Source organism: Aethalodelphis obliquidens, unplaced genomic scaffold (genome assembly GCF_003676395.1).
Source record: "Aethalodelphis obliquidens isolate GAN/ISIS:26980383/991018 unplaced genomic scaffold, ASM367639v1 scaffold14, whole genome shotgun sequence".
NCBI classification, from domain to species: domain Eukaryota; kingdom Metazoa; phylum Chordata; class Mammalia; order Artiodactyla; family Delphinidae; genus Aethalodelphis; species Aethalodelphis obliquidens.
The window spans coordinates 2,490,864-2,508,941 of NW_020837958.1; the positions used below are offsets into that span (position 1 = coordinate 2,490,864).

The window sequence follows — 18,078 nt, forward strand, 5'->3', positions numbered from 1 at the left end:
ATACGCAAGAGGCAGGGGATATGGGGACACATGGATGCATATGGCTGATTCACTTTGGTGTACAACAGAAACACAGTATCGTGAAGCAATTATACTCCAATAAAGATCTATTTAAAAAAAACACGAATACAGTCTCTTGAAAAACTTTCAACACAAAATGCCCCTCTGCCCTTCACTCCCTCTCCTCACTGTCCCTACGGTCGCTTAAGAGCAAAGAAAAGGAGACAGGGTGGAGATTCACTGACTGACACAGTGACGCAGGGAGAGGTGACCGCAAGCTAGGAATCCAGCAGAGGGCGCCCATCCGCTGGGCTCCCCGGACCTCGACCCTCGCGGGAGACTGGGCCCCGCTGCCCAGGCGAGCGTTTTTAAAATGGAAACAAGCCCGGCCCCGCCCCCTGCCCTGAGAACGCCGGGAAAATGGCGCCGCGCCTTGGGGTTTCCTAGCAGGCCACGCAAAGGTTCCCGCAGGTAGAGTCTGCAGGCTTCCCCTACCTGCTTCTCATCTGGCTTCCTCCCTGTCCACTCTGTCTCCAACTAACTAGGTGGGAGCCTCACAACGCAGTGTCGGACACGCGCTTGACCTCTGCCGCCTTCTTCACGTGCCCGCATCTCCACCCGCTCCGCCCCCGGAAGTGACGACATCCGCCGGGTCCTGCTAGTGTCCCGTCGGGCCTCGCGGTGGCGCGGAAAGATGGCGACGGCGGGAGCCATGGAACGGAGCTTCGTGGAGCTCAGCGGAGCTGAGCGCGAAAGGCCGAGGCACTTTCGGGAGTTCACAGTTTGCTGCATTGGTACGGCAGAATCCCAGTAGGGCGCGATCCGATCCTTCGCTTCTGGCTTCTCCCCTGGATCCCTAAATCTCTGACCTCCCGTTCATCCTTCTGAGCCCACATGCCTATAGCCCCGGAATCAGAGCTTCTTTAGTGTCCTACTTCTGCGTCTTTGCTTCCCCTTCTTTTTGTATGGATTGTCAGTCCGTCACCCTCTGCTTTCTCAGCACCCTCAGTGCGTGTCATTCCCAGAGAACCACCTGTGCAGGCTGACCACTTTAATTTTGCAGGAACTGCAAATGTCGTGGCCGGAGCCGTGAAATACGGTGAGAGCGCGGGAGGCTTCTGTTATGTGGAAAGTGGCAAGTTGTTCTCCGTCACCAGAAACAGGTTCATTCATTGGTAAGTGCTGTGTTTGTCAAACCCCCTGGAAGGTCGGGTTGTTCGGCGGCTGAATTTCCGCGGCTGTTCTTAAGGTGTCATTCATTCTCCGAAGTGGTTATCGACAGGAAAAGAGAAAGACTGTTTTCTATTCATATGTGAATCAGTGGAAAATTAAGGAGACCCAGAGTTCTAGAAGAGGTACCCTCCCAGGCAGCACTAAAAGCAGAAGAAATGTAGCTTAGGGGTTAAAGTCCAAAAGACCAGTTTTAAACATGAACCCATTATGTTTTTATAGTGCTTTACAGCTTCCTTCATTCTACAAATATGCTTGAGCCTTTATAGTCAGGCACTGCTAGGTGTGCTGGGGGTGAAGTGAGGAACAAAAACAATCACCATTTTCATCATGCAAGATGTAACAGTGTAAGAATAGATGTGGACCCACCTTTCATGGGGCAGTTTTGAGAAGGGGGAAGACATTATATAGCTAATGACCACATTTATAAATACAAATTTTTCATACTTGCCTAAGAGGAAAAGTATAGGGGCTTTGAGGGGCTAATGGGAGTACCAAATATTATTGGTGGTGCTGGGAAGGCCTAGAGCAAGTCACATTTAAACTGAGATCTGAAGGATGAAACGTTAGCCAGGCAAGGGGTTGAGGGAGAGAGCAGTTCAGCAAGTGGGATCACCGTGCAGAAAATCCATGAGGTGGAAAGAACGTGACAGGTTTGAGGAACTGACTGAAGGTCTGTGTGGCTTAGGTGCAAATGGGCAAAATGGAAAATGATGTGACAGATGCTAAGACTAAGGAGGTAGGCAGGACTCAGATCAGGAAGGACCCTAAGGTCCTTTTTAAGGATTTTGGATTTTATCCTTAGTACATTGAGCAATCATTGATGGGTTTTAAAGGATTACTAAAATGATCAAAATCACATTTTAAAATAATCAGTCTACTTTGTGGAAAGTAGATTTGGGTTGGATGGGTACAATACAAAAGAACAACTTGCTTATATGATGGACCAGGTAAGATGTTAGTGACTCAATTGTGCGAGTGGCTAGGAAAAGAGAAATACATGGATTCAAGATACACTTAGAAGTTAACTTCATTTGGACCTGGAGATAGATTAAATATGGGGTGAGTGAGGGGTAGTAAGGGAAAAGGAGGGAGCAAGGACAAGCTCCTATTTTCTAGTGTGACTAACCAAATATTGGGTAGAGGGTTTGCCATCTAATGAGATACAGAAGATGGGTTTTGGAGAGATGTAAATAATTCTTTTAGAGGTACTATTGAAGTATCTGTGTAGTAGCTCTTTGGCAATGTCAAGTAGGCATTGAAATTTATAGGCTCAGAAGGAAGACCTGTGTTAAAGATGCATATCTCATTTATATAAGAAATATTTATGACGGAATTCCCTGGCGGTCCAGTGGCTAGGACTCGGCACTTTCACTGCTGTGGGCCCAGGTTCAATCCCTGGTCAGGGAACTAAGATGCCACAAGCTGCTCAGCGTGGCCAAAAAAAAAAAAAAGAAATATTTTTGAGTGCCTAATATGTTCCAGTCAATGTTTAGGGACTGAGGACATAGCAGGGAGCAAAGCAGGCAGCCCCTGCTCTTGTGGAGGGAGCAGATCAACAACAATAACCAAAAATACCAAGTAAATATAATTCACCAGGTAATAATTAGAAGAGAACAGGGAAGAGGGAAGGGGAATTATTATTTTTAATATTTCACACAAGGTAGTCCGGCAAGACCCAGTGATAAGTTGGCACTTGAGCAGAGGAAGTAAGGATATCTGAGGGATGAGATTTCAGGTAGAGCCTTCCAAGAAAAAGGAACAAAAAATGCAAAAACCCTGAGCCAGGAGCTTGTGTGTTGTTTTCAAAGAATGGCAAAGGGCTAGGAGTCTGCAGCTGAGTGAACAAAGGATAGAGGAATAAGGTAGCCAAGAGCCAAATTAAGGCTTTGTCGGTTATTTTAAGGCTTTGACTCTTACTCTGAGTGAGATCAGAGGTTTTTAAGTGAAGAAATGGCATGGTCTAAGTCGTGTTTTTAAAAGGTTGCTTGGCTGCTGTGTTGAGAACCGAGTGTAATAGGAAAGGATGGGAGCAGGGAGACCAGTTAGAGGTTGGTGCCACAATCCAGACAAAAAATGGTGGTGGCTTAGACTGGGGTTGGTATTGTTAGAGGCAGTGAGAAATGTTCTGATTGTGGATATGGTTTTTTTTTTTTTGCGGGGGGGTGCTGTGTTGGGTCTTCGTTGCTGTGCGCGGGCTTTCTCTAGTTGTAGCAAGCAGGGGCTACTCTTCGTTGCAGCGTGCGGGCTTCTCGTTGCAGTGGTTTCTCTTGTTGCAGAGCACGGGGCTCTAGGTGTGCGGGCTTAGTTGCTCCGCGGCGTGTGGGATCTTCCCAGACCAGGGCTTGAACCCATGTCCCCTGCATTGGCAGGCAGATTCTTAACCACTGTGCCACCAGGGAGGTCCCTGTGGATATGTTTTAAAAGTGATTTTATTAGAATTTACTATTAGATCAGATGTAGGGTATATAGAAAGAGGAGATTCAAGGGTGACCCCCAGATTTTTGGCTTGAACAACTAGAAGTTATAGAGATGTCATTAATGAGTTGGAAAAGTGCAGGTGAAGCAGGTGTTTTTGTTTCTTTGTCTTTCAGGTTTGCTGTGTCCTGGAATTCTGTTTTGGACAGGTTTAGTTTGAGATCCCTGTTAGATATACAAGTAGAAGTGTTGAGGCAGTAGTCAGGAGGTCAGTGGAGAGTTTGGGCTGAATGAGATACAGATTTAGGAATTGTAGGCATTCAATGGCATTTAAAGCTGTTATATCAAAGGAGATCATCTAGAGAATGGATTCGGGTAGGGTGGTAGATGAGGTGATGGCAAGTTAGGGCATTCCCAGAATAGTGCTTTCTATGGTTCCAAAGCTACCACATGGCAGAGTTGTGCCTCAAGAAGAGTCTTCCCTGCATCCTAGTAGGAGGAAGCGATAGAAGGGGAAATACCCACGTTTATAAGGTCACTGTAGTCTGACCCTGTAGTAACATACGTAGAGGCCACATTGCACTGTAAGTAATGAGGGTGTGTGGTGTGAATTTTCATTATAGTGGAGTTTAATTGCTTTGAATGTTGTTTTTAAAAAATGGACTATGAAGTTTGGAAATGCCTCCATTTAACAGAGAATCATATAATAAGATTTGAATTTTATACAGTGCTGTGTTTTGTAGACTATATAATGTGGTGGTTTGGAATGTCAAAATTGGTCTGAGTTTGTTTATCCAAAATTTTCAAATTGGGAGAGTTCACCTGGAAATTATTGCCATACATTTCAATGCAACAATCAGAAAGAAAAGCATAAACTTTTTTTTTTAACAAATGTCTCTTCACTTTAATAGGAAGACCTCTGGAGATACATTGGAGCTGGTGGAAGAGTCACTGGACATAAATCTGTTAAATAATGCAGTTCGCCTCAAATTCCAAAATTGCATCCTCTTACCCGGAGGGGTTCATGTCTCTGAGACTCCGAATCATGTGATAATCTTGATATTAACCAATCAAACAGTGCACAGGTTACTTTTACCACACCCTTCCCGGATGTATAGGAGTGTAAGTTGGTTAAGTATAATATCCTTTAATTCCCAAAGTTACTCTGACTGTCACAAATTTAGTAATAGAGCAATGTCCTTTGGAATTGAAGAATATTTGGATTCTTTGCTGGCCCTAACCAAGCATACTATCATAGTTACTATTTAAAATGATCACACACATTTTAAGCTGCAAAAATAGTTTCATTAAAAAGAATAGCTTTGGGGACTTCCCTGGCAGTCCAGTGGTTAAGATTCCATGCTTCCACTTCAGGGGGCACGGGTTCCATCCCTGGTCTGGGAACTAAGATCCTGCATGCCATGTGGTGCAGCCAAAAAAAAAAAAAAGAATAGCTTTCTGGGAATTCCCTGGTGGTCCAGTGGTTAGGACTCCACACTTCCATTGCCGAGGGTGCAGGTTCGATCCCTGGTTGGGGAACTAAGATCCCACAAGCCCTGCGGCCCAGCCAAAAATAAAAATTAAAAAAAATAAATAAAGTGGAGAGCCATGATGTAAAAAAAAGAAAAAATACCTTTCTTTTTAAGCTCAACAATTTTTTACTTTAAAAACTGATAGCGATTGGAAGGAACTGAGCAAAATCCAGTTTATTTTGGTTTAACAGATTTTTCTTTTTAATTACTCCACAGGAGTTGGTAATTGAAAGTCAGATGCAGTCAATATTCACTGACATTGGAAAAGTTGACTTCAGGGATCCTTGCAACTATCAGTTAATTCCAACAGTACCTGGACTCTCCCCTCATTCTACCACCTCGGCAGCCTGGCTTAGCAATGACGGGGAGGCTCTGTTTGCTGTACCATCTGCCTCTGGGGGAATCTTTGTTCTTAAACTACCTCCTCATGACGTACCTGGTAAGAACAGGAACTGAGCATGAATTTAATTTTAAACAAAGGAATACTGGCATTAAAACAGATGTTAGAAGTCCAAGGCCATCATCCAATGCAGGAATTGCTTCTATACTACCCTAAAATGATCATTCATTATTGCTTGCATTATGACTCCCTAATGCTTTACTGTTTTTTTCCTAAGAGGGCGGGATTTTATATAGTGAACGAGGGACTGTCCAGCTTACTGGAATATGGGAAAACAGATAACTGTAAGGTGACCTAAGGCCTTTAGTAGACATGAGTTGACTGGTTTTCTACCTTCACTTTGTGGTACTGTAACTAAAATAAGTTACCTGAAACAAGGAAGCTCAGTGCTGATACCCTGCTACAAGTCACCACTCCTCTTACCTGGATTATTGCATTTGCTTCCTAAATAGCTCCCCAGATCTGTCCTTACCCCTCAGCAGAAACTTCTCAGGAAGACCAATACATTTTAAAACCCAGGGTGAGTCATGTCATTCCACTACTCAAAGCCCTCGGATCGGGGCTGTTCTTCATCTCACTCTGAATAAACCCAAAGTCCTTACTGTGACACCCCACTGCCTCTCTAATCTCATCGTCTCATTCTTTCCCCCCTCCTCTGAACCGGCCACATGCCTTCTTGCAATTCCTTGAACATACCAGGTACACCTAGCTCAGGGCTTTGGCGGGGCTAGTCTCCCCAGCTACCAGTGTGGCTCATTCCCTCAACTCCTTTAGGTTCTTACTCAGTGTCACCTCAGTGAGTGACCTGACCACCTTTTTAAAATTGTAACACAATTTTAACGATAACACAATTGTACACATGCACCCCATCCCCGTTCACTATACCCTTTCTATGTTTTATTTTTCTCCACTCTTTACATTCTACTTAATTTGTTAACTGTCTCTGCTTCTCCCTTCCTGCCAATGGAATGTAAGTTCCATGAGGACGGGAGTGTTTTAATTTGTTCTATTTACTGCTGTATCTCTAGCATCTAGAACTGTGCCTAGCACATGAAAGGTACTTGGTGTTTCTTTTGGAAAGAATGAAGTGCTGCTTCTGAGCAGCAATATGGGTTACTGTTTGTAAATGGCAAAAATTTCCCCTAGGAATATAAAAATGCTGTTGTTATTGTTCCCATAATGATTCAAAATATTTTAGGTATGGTGTTTGTGGAAAGGTACAGCCTAAGACTTCTTAGTATAGAAATGTAGAAGCCTGTCACCTGTTACAAATTCCTTGTTCATGGTTGCATCCTTCTTGCCTTTGGGCTTCACTAAGTATGATCAAGAGGTGCCTTGGATATCATTGGTCTATTTTCAATCTTGTAGGGATGGTGTCAGTTGTGGAGCTGAAACAGAGTTCAGTAATGCAACGATTGCTTATAGGCTGGATGCCAACAGTTATCAGGTGAGTGGTCTCTGGTCGGTAAATCATAGGGCCCAAGAACTTAATCTTTTGCCCTGGTCAACACCTGTTAGTACTTCTAGTCTGACTCCAAGGCAAATAAACATTATACTGGAAAGGAGAAGGGTCTACACAACGTTACATTCCATCTGAGAAGAGCTGCACTCCAGAGCCCACTTCATTTGGGACTTGACACTTTGACAACAGAAACTGGCTTACTATACTTCTCACAATATCCAGTTCAGTACTCTGCCCTGACTTACCAAATCCAATTTTGTGTAATATTAGAAGTAGAAAGTTTGATGGTTAGAACAGTATTCCATTGATATCTAGAGCTTTTTAAAATTTATTAGAATAATGGATATAAATCAAATAGAAAATGTAGTTATCTTTTTTTTTTAATTAATTTGTTTATTTTTGGCTGTGTTGGGTCTTCGTCACCACACGCGGGCTTTCACTAGCTGCGGCGAGCGGGGGCTACTCTTCGTTGCAGTGCACGGGCTTCTCATTGCAGTGGCTTCTCTTGTTGCAGAGCACACTTTTAGGCACGTGGGCTTCAGTAGTTGTGGCGCGTGGGCTCAGTAGTTGTGTCACGCAGGCTCTAGAGCACAGGCTCAGTAGTTGTGGCACACAGGCTTAGTTGCTCTGTGGCATGTGGGATCTTCCCGACCAGGGCTCAAACCCATGTCCCCTGCATTGGCAGGCGGATTCTTAACCACTGCGCCACCAGGGAAGCCCAGAAAATGTAGTCATCTAATACCAGCCTATAAACTCTTTTCCTTTAGTTAAGAGTGTGCATTTATAATTTTATTTTATCTCTTAAATTGCAAATTCTAATGATCAGGTAATTTGCAACAATAAAACTCTAAAACTTGGCCTTATGTTTTCAGAGGTGATCAGGGGCCTTCAGATCGTCCCCTGAGTCTTGCTGTTCATTGTGTCAAGAACGATGCCTTCATCTTTGCTCTATGTCAGGATCATAAACTACGAATGTGGTCTTATAAGGTAAATGCTACATTTATAGTTACTGCAAGTTAAAATAGGATTGCAAATTGAAGGGGAATTGAAATAAATCTTGCTTCTCATAATATGATCAGATCTCTTAGTTTGGAAATTATGGGGCATTTCCAGGTTCAGACAGTTTCATTTAGCTTTATTTTTCATACATTTCTCCCCTAACTTTTTGTATTTTTATTTTGAAAATTATGAGTCCTACAGAAACATTGAAGTGGTACAGCATATACTCTTCACTTCGAAACAAATGTATTTTTATCTTTATTTATTTTTTTTGCGGTACGCGGGCCTCTCACTGTTGTGGCCTCTTCCATTGCGGAGCACAGGCTCCGGACGCGCAGGCTCAGCGGCCATGACTCATGGGCCCAGCTGCTCCACGGCATGTGGGATTTTCCCGGACTGGTGCACGAACCCGTTTCCCCTGCATCGGCAGGCGGACTCTCAACCACTGCGCCACCAGGGAAGCCCAACAAATGTATTTTTAAAATGCAAGTTGGTAAAATAGTTTTCAACATTCGCAAACAAAACAGCTGATGATTTTATTTATCAGACTAAAGAGATATTTTCATCTCAGCCCTTTAAAAAAAAACCCTTAGGGCCCTTCAGATGAATTAGATACAGTGCTAGATGTAATGAATGTGCATTCTTTAAAAAGGGAAGGAGTTTGTTTTTCTTCCTGAATATTCTTTAATACTACTTACTAAATGTTTTCTTGGGCAGGAGCAAATGTGCCTGATGGTAGCTGACATGCTAGAGTATGTCCCTGTGAATAAAGATCTTCGGCTCACTGCTGGGACTGGACACAAATTACGATTTGCCTATTCCTCTACCCTGGGAGTCTGCCTAGGGATATACATGCATGCACCAAAGCGAGGACAGGTATGAAACAAATAAGACACGTATCAAGTTATTCTGTATATACTGATATGGGGAAGTAGCTATAGACTCATTGAGTCTATTTAAGCTTTTCACACCAACCTAGATGTATCTTGTGTTGTTTCCACGGAGATGGTAGGTTTTGTGCTAATATGTGAATTAAAAGATCTTGAAGGAAAAGTCAGGATGAAAGGGAGTAGAGAGTTTAAAGGAATATGGAAGGAAGAATTAACCAAAACTAAGCAAGAAAGAGCCAATTTGAAAGTATGGGTGAAAAAATGGAGTTGTGAAAGGGATGTAGGTGTTATTAAGAGGTACAGGGGAAGTTAATTTTTAGAAATAATTTTGCTCATCATCTAATCGCTAGCTATTGTATGTCAGTGAGGTATTTAGGATACAATACAATAGTATAATCATATAATAAACAGCCACGGGAATTCCCTGGCATTCCAGTGGTTAGGCCTCTGAGCGTCCAATGCCAGGGGCCTGGGTTCAAAGGGGAACTAAGATCCCGCAAGCTGCGTGGCCAAATAAATAAATAAACAGCTGCTTGTTGGGTATTGTGTGTTTGGCATGTTGCCAGGCCCTTTATGTACATTAATAGCAAACGCTTGGACTGTGCTTATTACTCACACACTACACATATCATCCATTTAATCCTAATGACACTCCAGGGAGGTAGGGTTTGTCCTCACTCTGCCGGAGCCCTGATTCCCCACGCTGGGTGCTGCTCTGCTTGGTGCCCTCCTCACTCCTGTTGGGCTCTGATATCCCACTCCAGGTTGCCCTTCCACATGGATGCCCTCCTCACCCTACTTGGGCCCTGACACTCTGTACTAGTCCCCCCCGCCCCATGCAGTGGACACCCTTCTCACCTACTTGGGCTCTAGTTCCCAGTGCAGGCTGCCACTCTCTGTGGACACTCCTCACCCTGCTTGAGTTTTCACCCTGCCCCAGACCTTCCATATATGTGGTCACCCTCTCACCCTACTCATACGCCTCACCTTAAGCCAGGCTACTCCCAAATATGAAAACTCTTCTACATTCTTGGGTTCTTGATTCATTCTGCAATCCCCTCCTTGGGCTCATAATTTGTTAGAATGACCCACATAACTCAGGGAAACACTCACTTACATTTACTAGTTTATTGGGTGATAAATGATGAAGAGGTATGTAGGGCAAGGTCCAGAAGGGTCTCATGGTATTGAGGTGCACCACCCTCCCAACACATGGATGTGTTCACCAACCTGGAAGCTCTCCAAATCCCATACCTTAAGAATTTTTAAGGAGGCTTCATCACATAGGCATGATGGGTTACTAATTCAATTTCTAGCCTTTCTTCACTTTCCAGAGGATGGGAGTTAGGGTTGAAAGTTTCAAGCTTTTAATTAGACTTGGTCTTTCTGGTGACTAGCTCCCATCCTGAAGCTATCCAGGAGTCACCTCATTAGAACAAAAAGTGTTCCCATAACCCAGGATGTTCCAAGGAATTTAGGAGCTCTGTGTCGGGAACCAGGGTCAAAGATCAAATATTAGAACAAAAGATGCTCCTAGCACCTCTATCAGTCAGGAGATTGCAGGAGTTTTAGGAGCTCAGTGTCAGGAGGCAGAACCAGAGACCAATATGTATATTTATTATTACTTCACCGATTCTGATAGAGGTTTGTTGACTCTGTAGATCATATTGGAAAGAATTGCCATCTTGGCAATATTAAGGCTTTTGGTTCATGAACATGGGATGCTTTTCCATTTATTTAGATTGTATTTAACTTTTTTAGCAGTGTTTTGTAATTTTCATAGTATTAAGTTTTGCAGGGTTTCTTTAATCAGTTTATATGTATGTATTTTATTCCTTTTGATACTATTGTAAATGAAATTATCTTCTTATTTTCATTTCAGATTGCTCATTGCAGGTTTATAGAAATACAGTTCATTTTTTTATATCAATCTTGTATCCTGTAACCCTACTGAACTCTTATTAGTTTTAGTAGTGTTATAGTGGAATTTTTGGGACTTTCTATTTACAGGACAATATCATCTGCAAATAAATAGTTTTACTGCTTCCTTTCCGATCTGGGTGCCTTTTTTTTTTTTTTTCCCTTAAATTGCCTTGGATAGATCCTCCAGTACAATGTTGAATAGAAGTGACAAGAGTTGTCTTATTCCTGATTTAAGAGAGAAAGTTTTTAGTCTTTCACCATTGAGTGCGATGTTATCTGAGTTTCTCATAATGCCCTTTATCGTGTTGAGGAAGTTACTTTCTATTCCTAGCTTGTTGAGTGTTTTATTAATGAAAGAGTATTCAGTTTGGTACCACGGCCTTGATTCACATTGACACCAGTAATTTTACCTACCGTTGCTTTTGCATTATCAGTGCAAATATTAACACAGTGAAAAGGGCAAATGATGTAGTGTTATTATGAAAAGTGTTTTGACCTCACTAATCCCCTGAAACAGTCTTAGGGACCTCTAGGAATCGGACCTCTAGGAATCTATGGACCATATTTTGAGAACCACAGCTCTAAACATTAGTCTGAGATTGAATATGCTATTTTAGGAGTGGTATCAAACTGAGCTGAGCTATTACCTCCTTTGGTTTGAGCATTATGGTTCTATTAATGAAGCCTAAAATCAGATACACTTTTAGCAGCCATGTAACACTGTTGTGCCTATTCAGAGTATAATGAAGTTGAGGTCTTTTTTTTTTCCTTCTTTTTTTGAACAAAAACTGCTCTTCAGCATGTTTTTTTCTCCCTAATCTACACATTTGAAGGTTTTATTTTTAATCTCTGTAATATTTTACACCCATTCCAATTTTTTTTTATTAAATTTATTTATTTATTTATTTTTGGCTGTGTTGGGCCTTCGTTGCTGTGCGCAGGCTTTCTCTAGTTGTGGTGAGCGGGGCTACTCTTCGTTGTGGTACGTGGGCTTCTCATTGTGGTGACTTCTCTTGTTGTGGAGCACGGGCTCTAGGTTCGCGGGCTTCAGTAGTTGTGGCTCACGGGCTCTAGAACGCAGGCTCAGTAGCTGTGGTGCACGGGCTTAGTTGCTCCGTGGTATGTGGGATCTTCTGGGACCAGGACTTGAACCCATGTCCCTTGCATCAGCAGGCGGATTCTTAACCACTGCACCACCAGGCAAGCCCTACACCCATTCCTGTTAATTTCATTTGTTTCTTCTTGGTTTTCTTTTCGTTCTTTGGGTTCTAATTATGTTAATAAGTGCATTAATTTAATCATTTCCAGCATCATGTTCTCAGTGTTATAAATATGCCGTCTGTATTTCCATCTAGGACACTAATAAAAATCTCAAACAGAAGTCCTGTAGACCTATGGTGTGGTCTGTGGAATGGTCCTGGGCCACAAATTATGTGTTATTGGATTGCAGTAAGATAGATAAAATCAGAAAGTGAGAGAATGCATTAGAAGCTTTTATAGTGACATTGCCACAGACATTCAAGGTTTCTGTATTTCATAAAAGTATCAGTCTGGAACAGATTAGAAATTAAAGAAAAAAAAAACACTGTTCCTTTCCACAGTTTGAGAAGCACTGCAATAGACCAGCATTTTTCCAACTTTTTGGCTAGAGTCTACAATATTTTGCATTGCTACATAGTATATACATATGTGGTGATGATGGGCATGTAACAGAAAATAGTTTTCATGAAACATGTTTACCTTTACCATGAGTGATGAACTGATAAACTCTGATACTTCGTTTCTTTTTTTTTCTTTTTTTTTTTTAATGCTGGTTGAGACCTCCTAAATTTGATTCATGTCCCACTAATGGGTTGAAATATGCAGCTTGTAAATACAGCTCTAGGCTAGAATGAATATGAGCATTACATATATTTCTCATATTTCATACACTCCTATTTTTCTCTCAAAAGGACTCTCACTGTATATTTTTCTTTTAGTACTTCCTTGTGAACAGTTGCTTGTGTTATAAGGATAGAATCTTCATCACTCTTATCAGTTTATAATACACTTTCTTTATCAAAAAATTATTTAGAATATTGTCCATCAAATATTATTTTTGAGTTTGACATTTTTTGTTTCAGCAACAGAGTTAAATACTAAACATGAATTATTTTATAGGGTTTTATTTTTAGTGAAGATTGACTAGAGTTGATTTGTATTGTGTGTATGTTTTAAATTATTTTTGGTACTTTGGTAAAAATATAAACTTAAAAATAGATTTCTCACCATAGTGAGATACCACCTCATACCCAAAAGGATAGCTACTATAGGGGAAAAAAACAGAAATACCAAGTGTTGGAGAGGATGTGCAGACATTGGAACCCTTGTGCATTACTGGTGGGAATATAAAATGCTGCAGCCACTATGGGAAACAACATGGCAGTTCCCAAAAAAATTAGTCATAGAATTTCCATAGGGTCAAGCAATTCCACTTCTGGGTGTATACCCAAAAGAATTAAAGTAGGGTGTTTAAGAGATATTTGTACACCCATGTTCATAGCAACAATATTCCCAATAGCCAAAAAAGTGGAAGCAACCTGAGTCTTCATCGATGAAAGAATGGATAAATAAGATGTGGTATATACATAAAATGGAATATTATTCAACTTTAAAAAGGAGGGAAATTCTGGGACTTCCCTGGTAGTCCAGTGGTTAAGACATTGCACTTCCAATGCAGGAGGTGCAGGTTCAATCCCTGGTTGGGGAACTAAGATCCTACATCCCACATGCCATGTGGCCGAAAAAAGAAAGGAAGGAAGGAAATTCTTTTTTTTTTTTTTTTTAACATCTTTATTGGGATATAATTGCTTTACAATAGTGTGTTAGTTTCTGCTTTATAACAAAGTGAATCAGTTATACATATGTTCCCATATCTCTTCCCTCTTGCGTCTCCCTCCCTCCCACAGGAAGGAAATTCTGACACGTGCTGCAACATGGATGAGACTTGAGGATGTTATGCTAAGTAAAAATACAGTCCCAAAAAGACAAATGCTGTTAAGATTCCATTATGTAGCAGTCAAGGTCATAGTAGAATGCTGGTTGCCAGGGACTGTGGGGAGGGGGAATGGGGAGTTATTTAATGAGTACAGGGTTTCTGTTCTGAAAAAAAGTTTTGGAGTTCAGTTGCACAACAATGTGAATATACTTAATACTACTAATCTGTACACTTAAAAATAGTTAAGATGGTAAATTCTACATGTATTTTACCATACTTTTTAAAAAAAATTAGCTTCCGAATGCTGGTAAGTCTTGCATAGAAGCATAGCATGTTGGTTGTTTCAAGTACTGAATTATCAACTTGTGTTTTAACAGTTCTGCATTTTCCAGTTGGTAAGCGTTGAGAATAACCGCTACAGCATAGATCACATTTCCTCACTATTCACTTCTCAGGTAGGTTGAGTCATCCTTTGCATATCATAGAAGTACAGGAAAGAAACATTGGCTAACTTAACTATGTTGTAATGGGATTGAAATCTTAAAATGGAATATTTAATGAAACTTCATGCAAAAAAAATTCATTTGGATTTTACCAAGTTCACGTGGTACTGTCTTTTGTTTTCATGCTTTTACCTCTCCTACTAATACAAGTTTAAGTCACCATAACTTAGTACCTTTTCTTTCTTGTTTTAACAAGAGTTTTTGTTTGTTTCCCCCCTACATTTCCTTCTAGGAGACACTGATTGACTTTGCCTTAACCTCTACGGATATCTGGGTCTTGTGGCATGATGCTGAGAACCAAACAGTTGTGAAATATATCAACTTTGAACAGTACGGGTCCCTCACCTCTGTCATCCTACCTTACCCCAAGCAAATTCATACTTAGAAAAGAAGGAGAGCTTTTTATGTAGAACAAAAGTCAAATGTCGCATTTAAAGGATTCAGACCCGGGTTTGCCTATTTTCTGACATACCTTCTTTTTTATTTTTTGTTATTTCCTACCTTATGATTTTAGGACAAAATAAGTATTCTTAGAGTTGGAATGAGGTGAAGAAAATACCATCTTTTTGGGGAGAGATAGCACATAACCAGAATACTTCTTTTTTTATTTAAAACAAGCTCTGGCTGGTTTTATTAAAGAAAAGTTGTGCATGATTTCCTTTTCACCAGTCTGTTCTGGCGTGCTTCTAATGATATCAGAACCACCTGGATCAGTGATAGCCAGTGTGCATACTCTGTAGTATTTTCCACACATTGTGCCCAGTTCAGTACTATTGCCACTGTAGTGATGGATACATGGCATAATACTCTATTTCAGATTTCCCCAAGGCTGGGCAGTTGTTGGCAAGGATGACCAGTTTCACTTTGCCTTGTCTGATCATTTTCTAAGTCGTCTTGTACCCGAGCACATACTTTCCACTTTTCATAACAAGTTGGAGCCTAGAGTTGATCGACTCCAGCGACTTTTTTGTCTTCCTTGCGGGCACCATCCTCCTGCCTGAGGTGCAGGACACCCCCAACCAAGAGCAGCTGCCAGGATGGCCAGGGGGCGAGAAAGGCCCCAAATGCTTCTAATCTGTGCATTTTCTGTTTCTGTGCAAAGGCTATTTCTGATACCCACAACTTCCAAAAGACACTGCAGCCCCTTTGGGGTCTCAGTTTCCTCATGAGATGAGAAGTAGATTGGACAAATACAGTGCCTCTCAAACTTTTTTTTAAAGCAGGAATCCCTTTTTTTTTTCAAAAGATAATGAACTCCAGGGCTTCCCTGGTGGCTCAGTGGTTGAGAGTCCGCCTGCCGATGCAGGGGACACGGGTTTGTGCCCCAGTCCGGGAAGATCCCACATGCCGCGGAGCAGCTGGGCCCGTGAACCATGGCTGCTGAGCCTGTGCGTACGGAGCCTGTGCTCCACAACAGGAGAGGCCACAACAGTTAGAGGCCCGCACACTGCAAAAAAAAAAAAAGATAATGAACTCCATTATATAACAAAACCAGTATTTTATGAATATAAAATTATAACACAATTTAACATGTTGATAACTAATATTAGATATATTTGGAATATTTGATATTTTTAATGTACATGATATTCATTTTAACATTTTCAATAGTTACAAAATACATTTAAAAACAAATTTTGAATCAAACACTTGTGTAGTCCCTGAAACACCTGTGGAGGATTCCCTAGAACATAGTTTGACGTCTCTGGAACTGCAGTTGACCCTCAAACAACATGGATTTGAACTGTGGGGGGTCTGCTTAATACACGGATTGTTTTCAGTAGTAAACACTGCAGTACTGTTTGATCTGCAGTTGCTTGAATAAGTTATACATGGATTTTTGACGGCACAGAGGGTCGACACCTGTAACCCCCCCATGTCGTTCAAGAGTCAGCTGTAAACTAATTGAGCCCAAGTGGGTCTCTCATGACCCTATATTCTAGAATAGGATTCTAGGAGTGGTTGCCCCCAGATTGACCCTGAACCACACCTCAGAAGATAGAGAGTACTCCTTATAGATGGCATTCAAGCAAAGAATCTGCGGTCAGGTGAGAGTTTGAATCCTGGTTGTACAACTTACTAGCTGTGAGATACCCTAAACCTCACTTTTGACATCTTAAAAATGAGGGCAGTGTATCCTTCAAAGAGTTATCCTAAGGTATACATGAATAGTATCTAGAATTGCACCTAGTATAATGTGCAGCATATGGTAAATGCAGAATGAAAGTTAGCTATTATTTGTAGATTTGTGTTTAGAGTTTTAATTTCAGGAAGGTGCCTATTAGAACAAGTAAGAGCACTTCTATAGTCCAGACTCTGCTATGAAGAAGTTTCTTTTTTTGGAAACTTTTTTAATAGAATTGATCAAGCAGTAGTTGCAGAGGTTCAGTGATGGGACCCTCCCTGCCCAAATACTGCCAACAACATAAGCTTCATTTTTATTCATCATCTTTATGTAGACTGATGGACTTTTTCTCTCTGTAGTAATGTTACAGGTCAGTGGAATCCAGTTTTCATGCAGCCTCTGCCAGAGGAAGAAATCATTATCAGAGATGATCAAGACCCCAGAGTAAGCAATGCTAAAGTCTTATGTAAGGAGATGATTTACCCTGATCATTAGTTTGAGAAGAACCAGTTGTATTAGCAGAACTCTTTCAGCTGCAGATGAAAGAAACCCACCTCAAACTGACTTAAGCTGAATGTATTGGCTTGTGCTGCTGGGAAGTTCAGAGTTACCTGGTTTCAGCCATGGCTGAAACAATGCCTTCAGGGCTTGATCTCTCCTTTGTCTCAATTCTGCTTTCCTCCTATGTTGGGTTTATTGTCCGGCAGGCTTTCTGAGCAAGCTTGCCTTCTGTGAACTTAGCAACCCCAGGGGAAAGAGCACTTCTGTTCCAGGCCCTGGAGTTGACACTGGCCTGGCTTTAGTCATGTGCTAATTCCTGGCATAGTCACTCTGATCAGAAGGAATAGAATATTCTGGCTTGGCATGAGAAACATGTCCAGCATGGGCCTTGCTATTGTGGAGGGTGAAGTCAGTTGGGTATGGGTACGGGAGGAATGGTTCTTCAGAGAAAGGTAAGGGATTTGTTAGTAAAAGAAGGGGAAATGGATTCTAGGCAGGCACAGACAGTAGGTGTCCACTATACTAACCATGTGAATATATGCATAAAAACTAGACATAAGAGATATAAGCTATGACGAACATAACTTTAAAAGGTAATGCAGGGCTTCCCTGGTGGCGCAGTGGTTGGGAGTCCGCCTGCCGATGCAGGGGACGCGGGTTCATGCCCCAGTCCGGGAAGATCCCACATGCCGCGGAGCGGCTGGGCCCGTGAGCCATGGCCGCTGAGCCTGCGCGTCCGGAGCCTGTGCTTCGCAATGGGAGAGGCCACAACAGTGAAAGCCCCTCATACCACAAAAAAACAAACAAACAAACAAACAAAAAGGTAATGCAGTAGCAAAACAGGCCAATTTCCCTGTTTTTCAAGGACATCCTCAAGACAAATGGAAGAAAAACTTTCAGTTGATGCATTAATATTAAAATGAGATAAAGATCATGGGCTCTGGGTCTGAAACAATGACCCTTTGTAGGATTGGAAAACCCATTTTGAATATCTGAAATTGAATATTGCAAAATTTTTAATCCCAAGAGTTTATTGGCACTTAACTTTTGTCTAAAAGCCAAAATCACATACTAATTATTAAAATTCTTGTTTTTCTCCATTTTGGTCATTTTATAAA

The 18,078-nt window shown here is 41.5% G+C and overlaps 1 protein-coding gene and 1 pseudogene across 2 annotated transcripts in view; one reads left to right on the plus strand and one right to left on the minus strand.

Annotated features, from left to right (window-relative positions):
* The first annotated feature begins 669 nt into the window (after positions 1–669).
* Positions 670–18,078, plus strand: part of NUP160 (nucleoporin 160) — a 54,636-nt gene continuing 37,227 nt past the window's right edge. Inside the window, exons 1-10 of one of the 2 annotated variants that reach the window (XM_027114696.1) lie at positions 670–794; positions 1,064–1,175; positions 4,560–4,770; positions 5,397–5,619; positions 6,949–7,027; positions 7,915–8,029; positions 8,759–8,917; positions 14,209–14,286; positions 14,567–14,664; positions 16,819–16,903. In XM_027114696.1, the coding sequence (XP_026970497.1) occupies positions 695–794; positions 1,064–1,175; positions 4,560–4,770; positions 5,397–5,619; positions 6,949–7,027; positions 7,915–8,029; positions 8,759–8,917; positions 14,209–14,286; positions 14,567–14,664; positions 16,819–16,903 (1,260 nt within the window). In that variant the 5' untranslated portion in view covers positions 670–694. Of the gene's footprint in view, positions 795–1,063; positions 1,176–4,559; positions 4,771–5,396; positions 5,620–6,948; positions 7,028–7,914; positions 8,030–8,758; positions 8,918–14,208; positions 14,287–14,566; positions 14,665–16,818; positions 16,904–18,078 lie in introns of those variants that run through there. The other variant, XM_027114697.1, reaches the window with a different exon arrangement.
* LOC113624726 (60S ribosomal protein L30-like) lies at positions 14,931–15,628 on the minus strand (annotated as a pseudogene).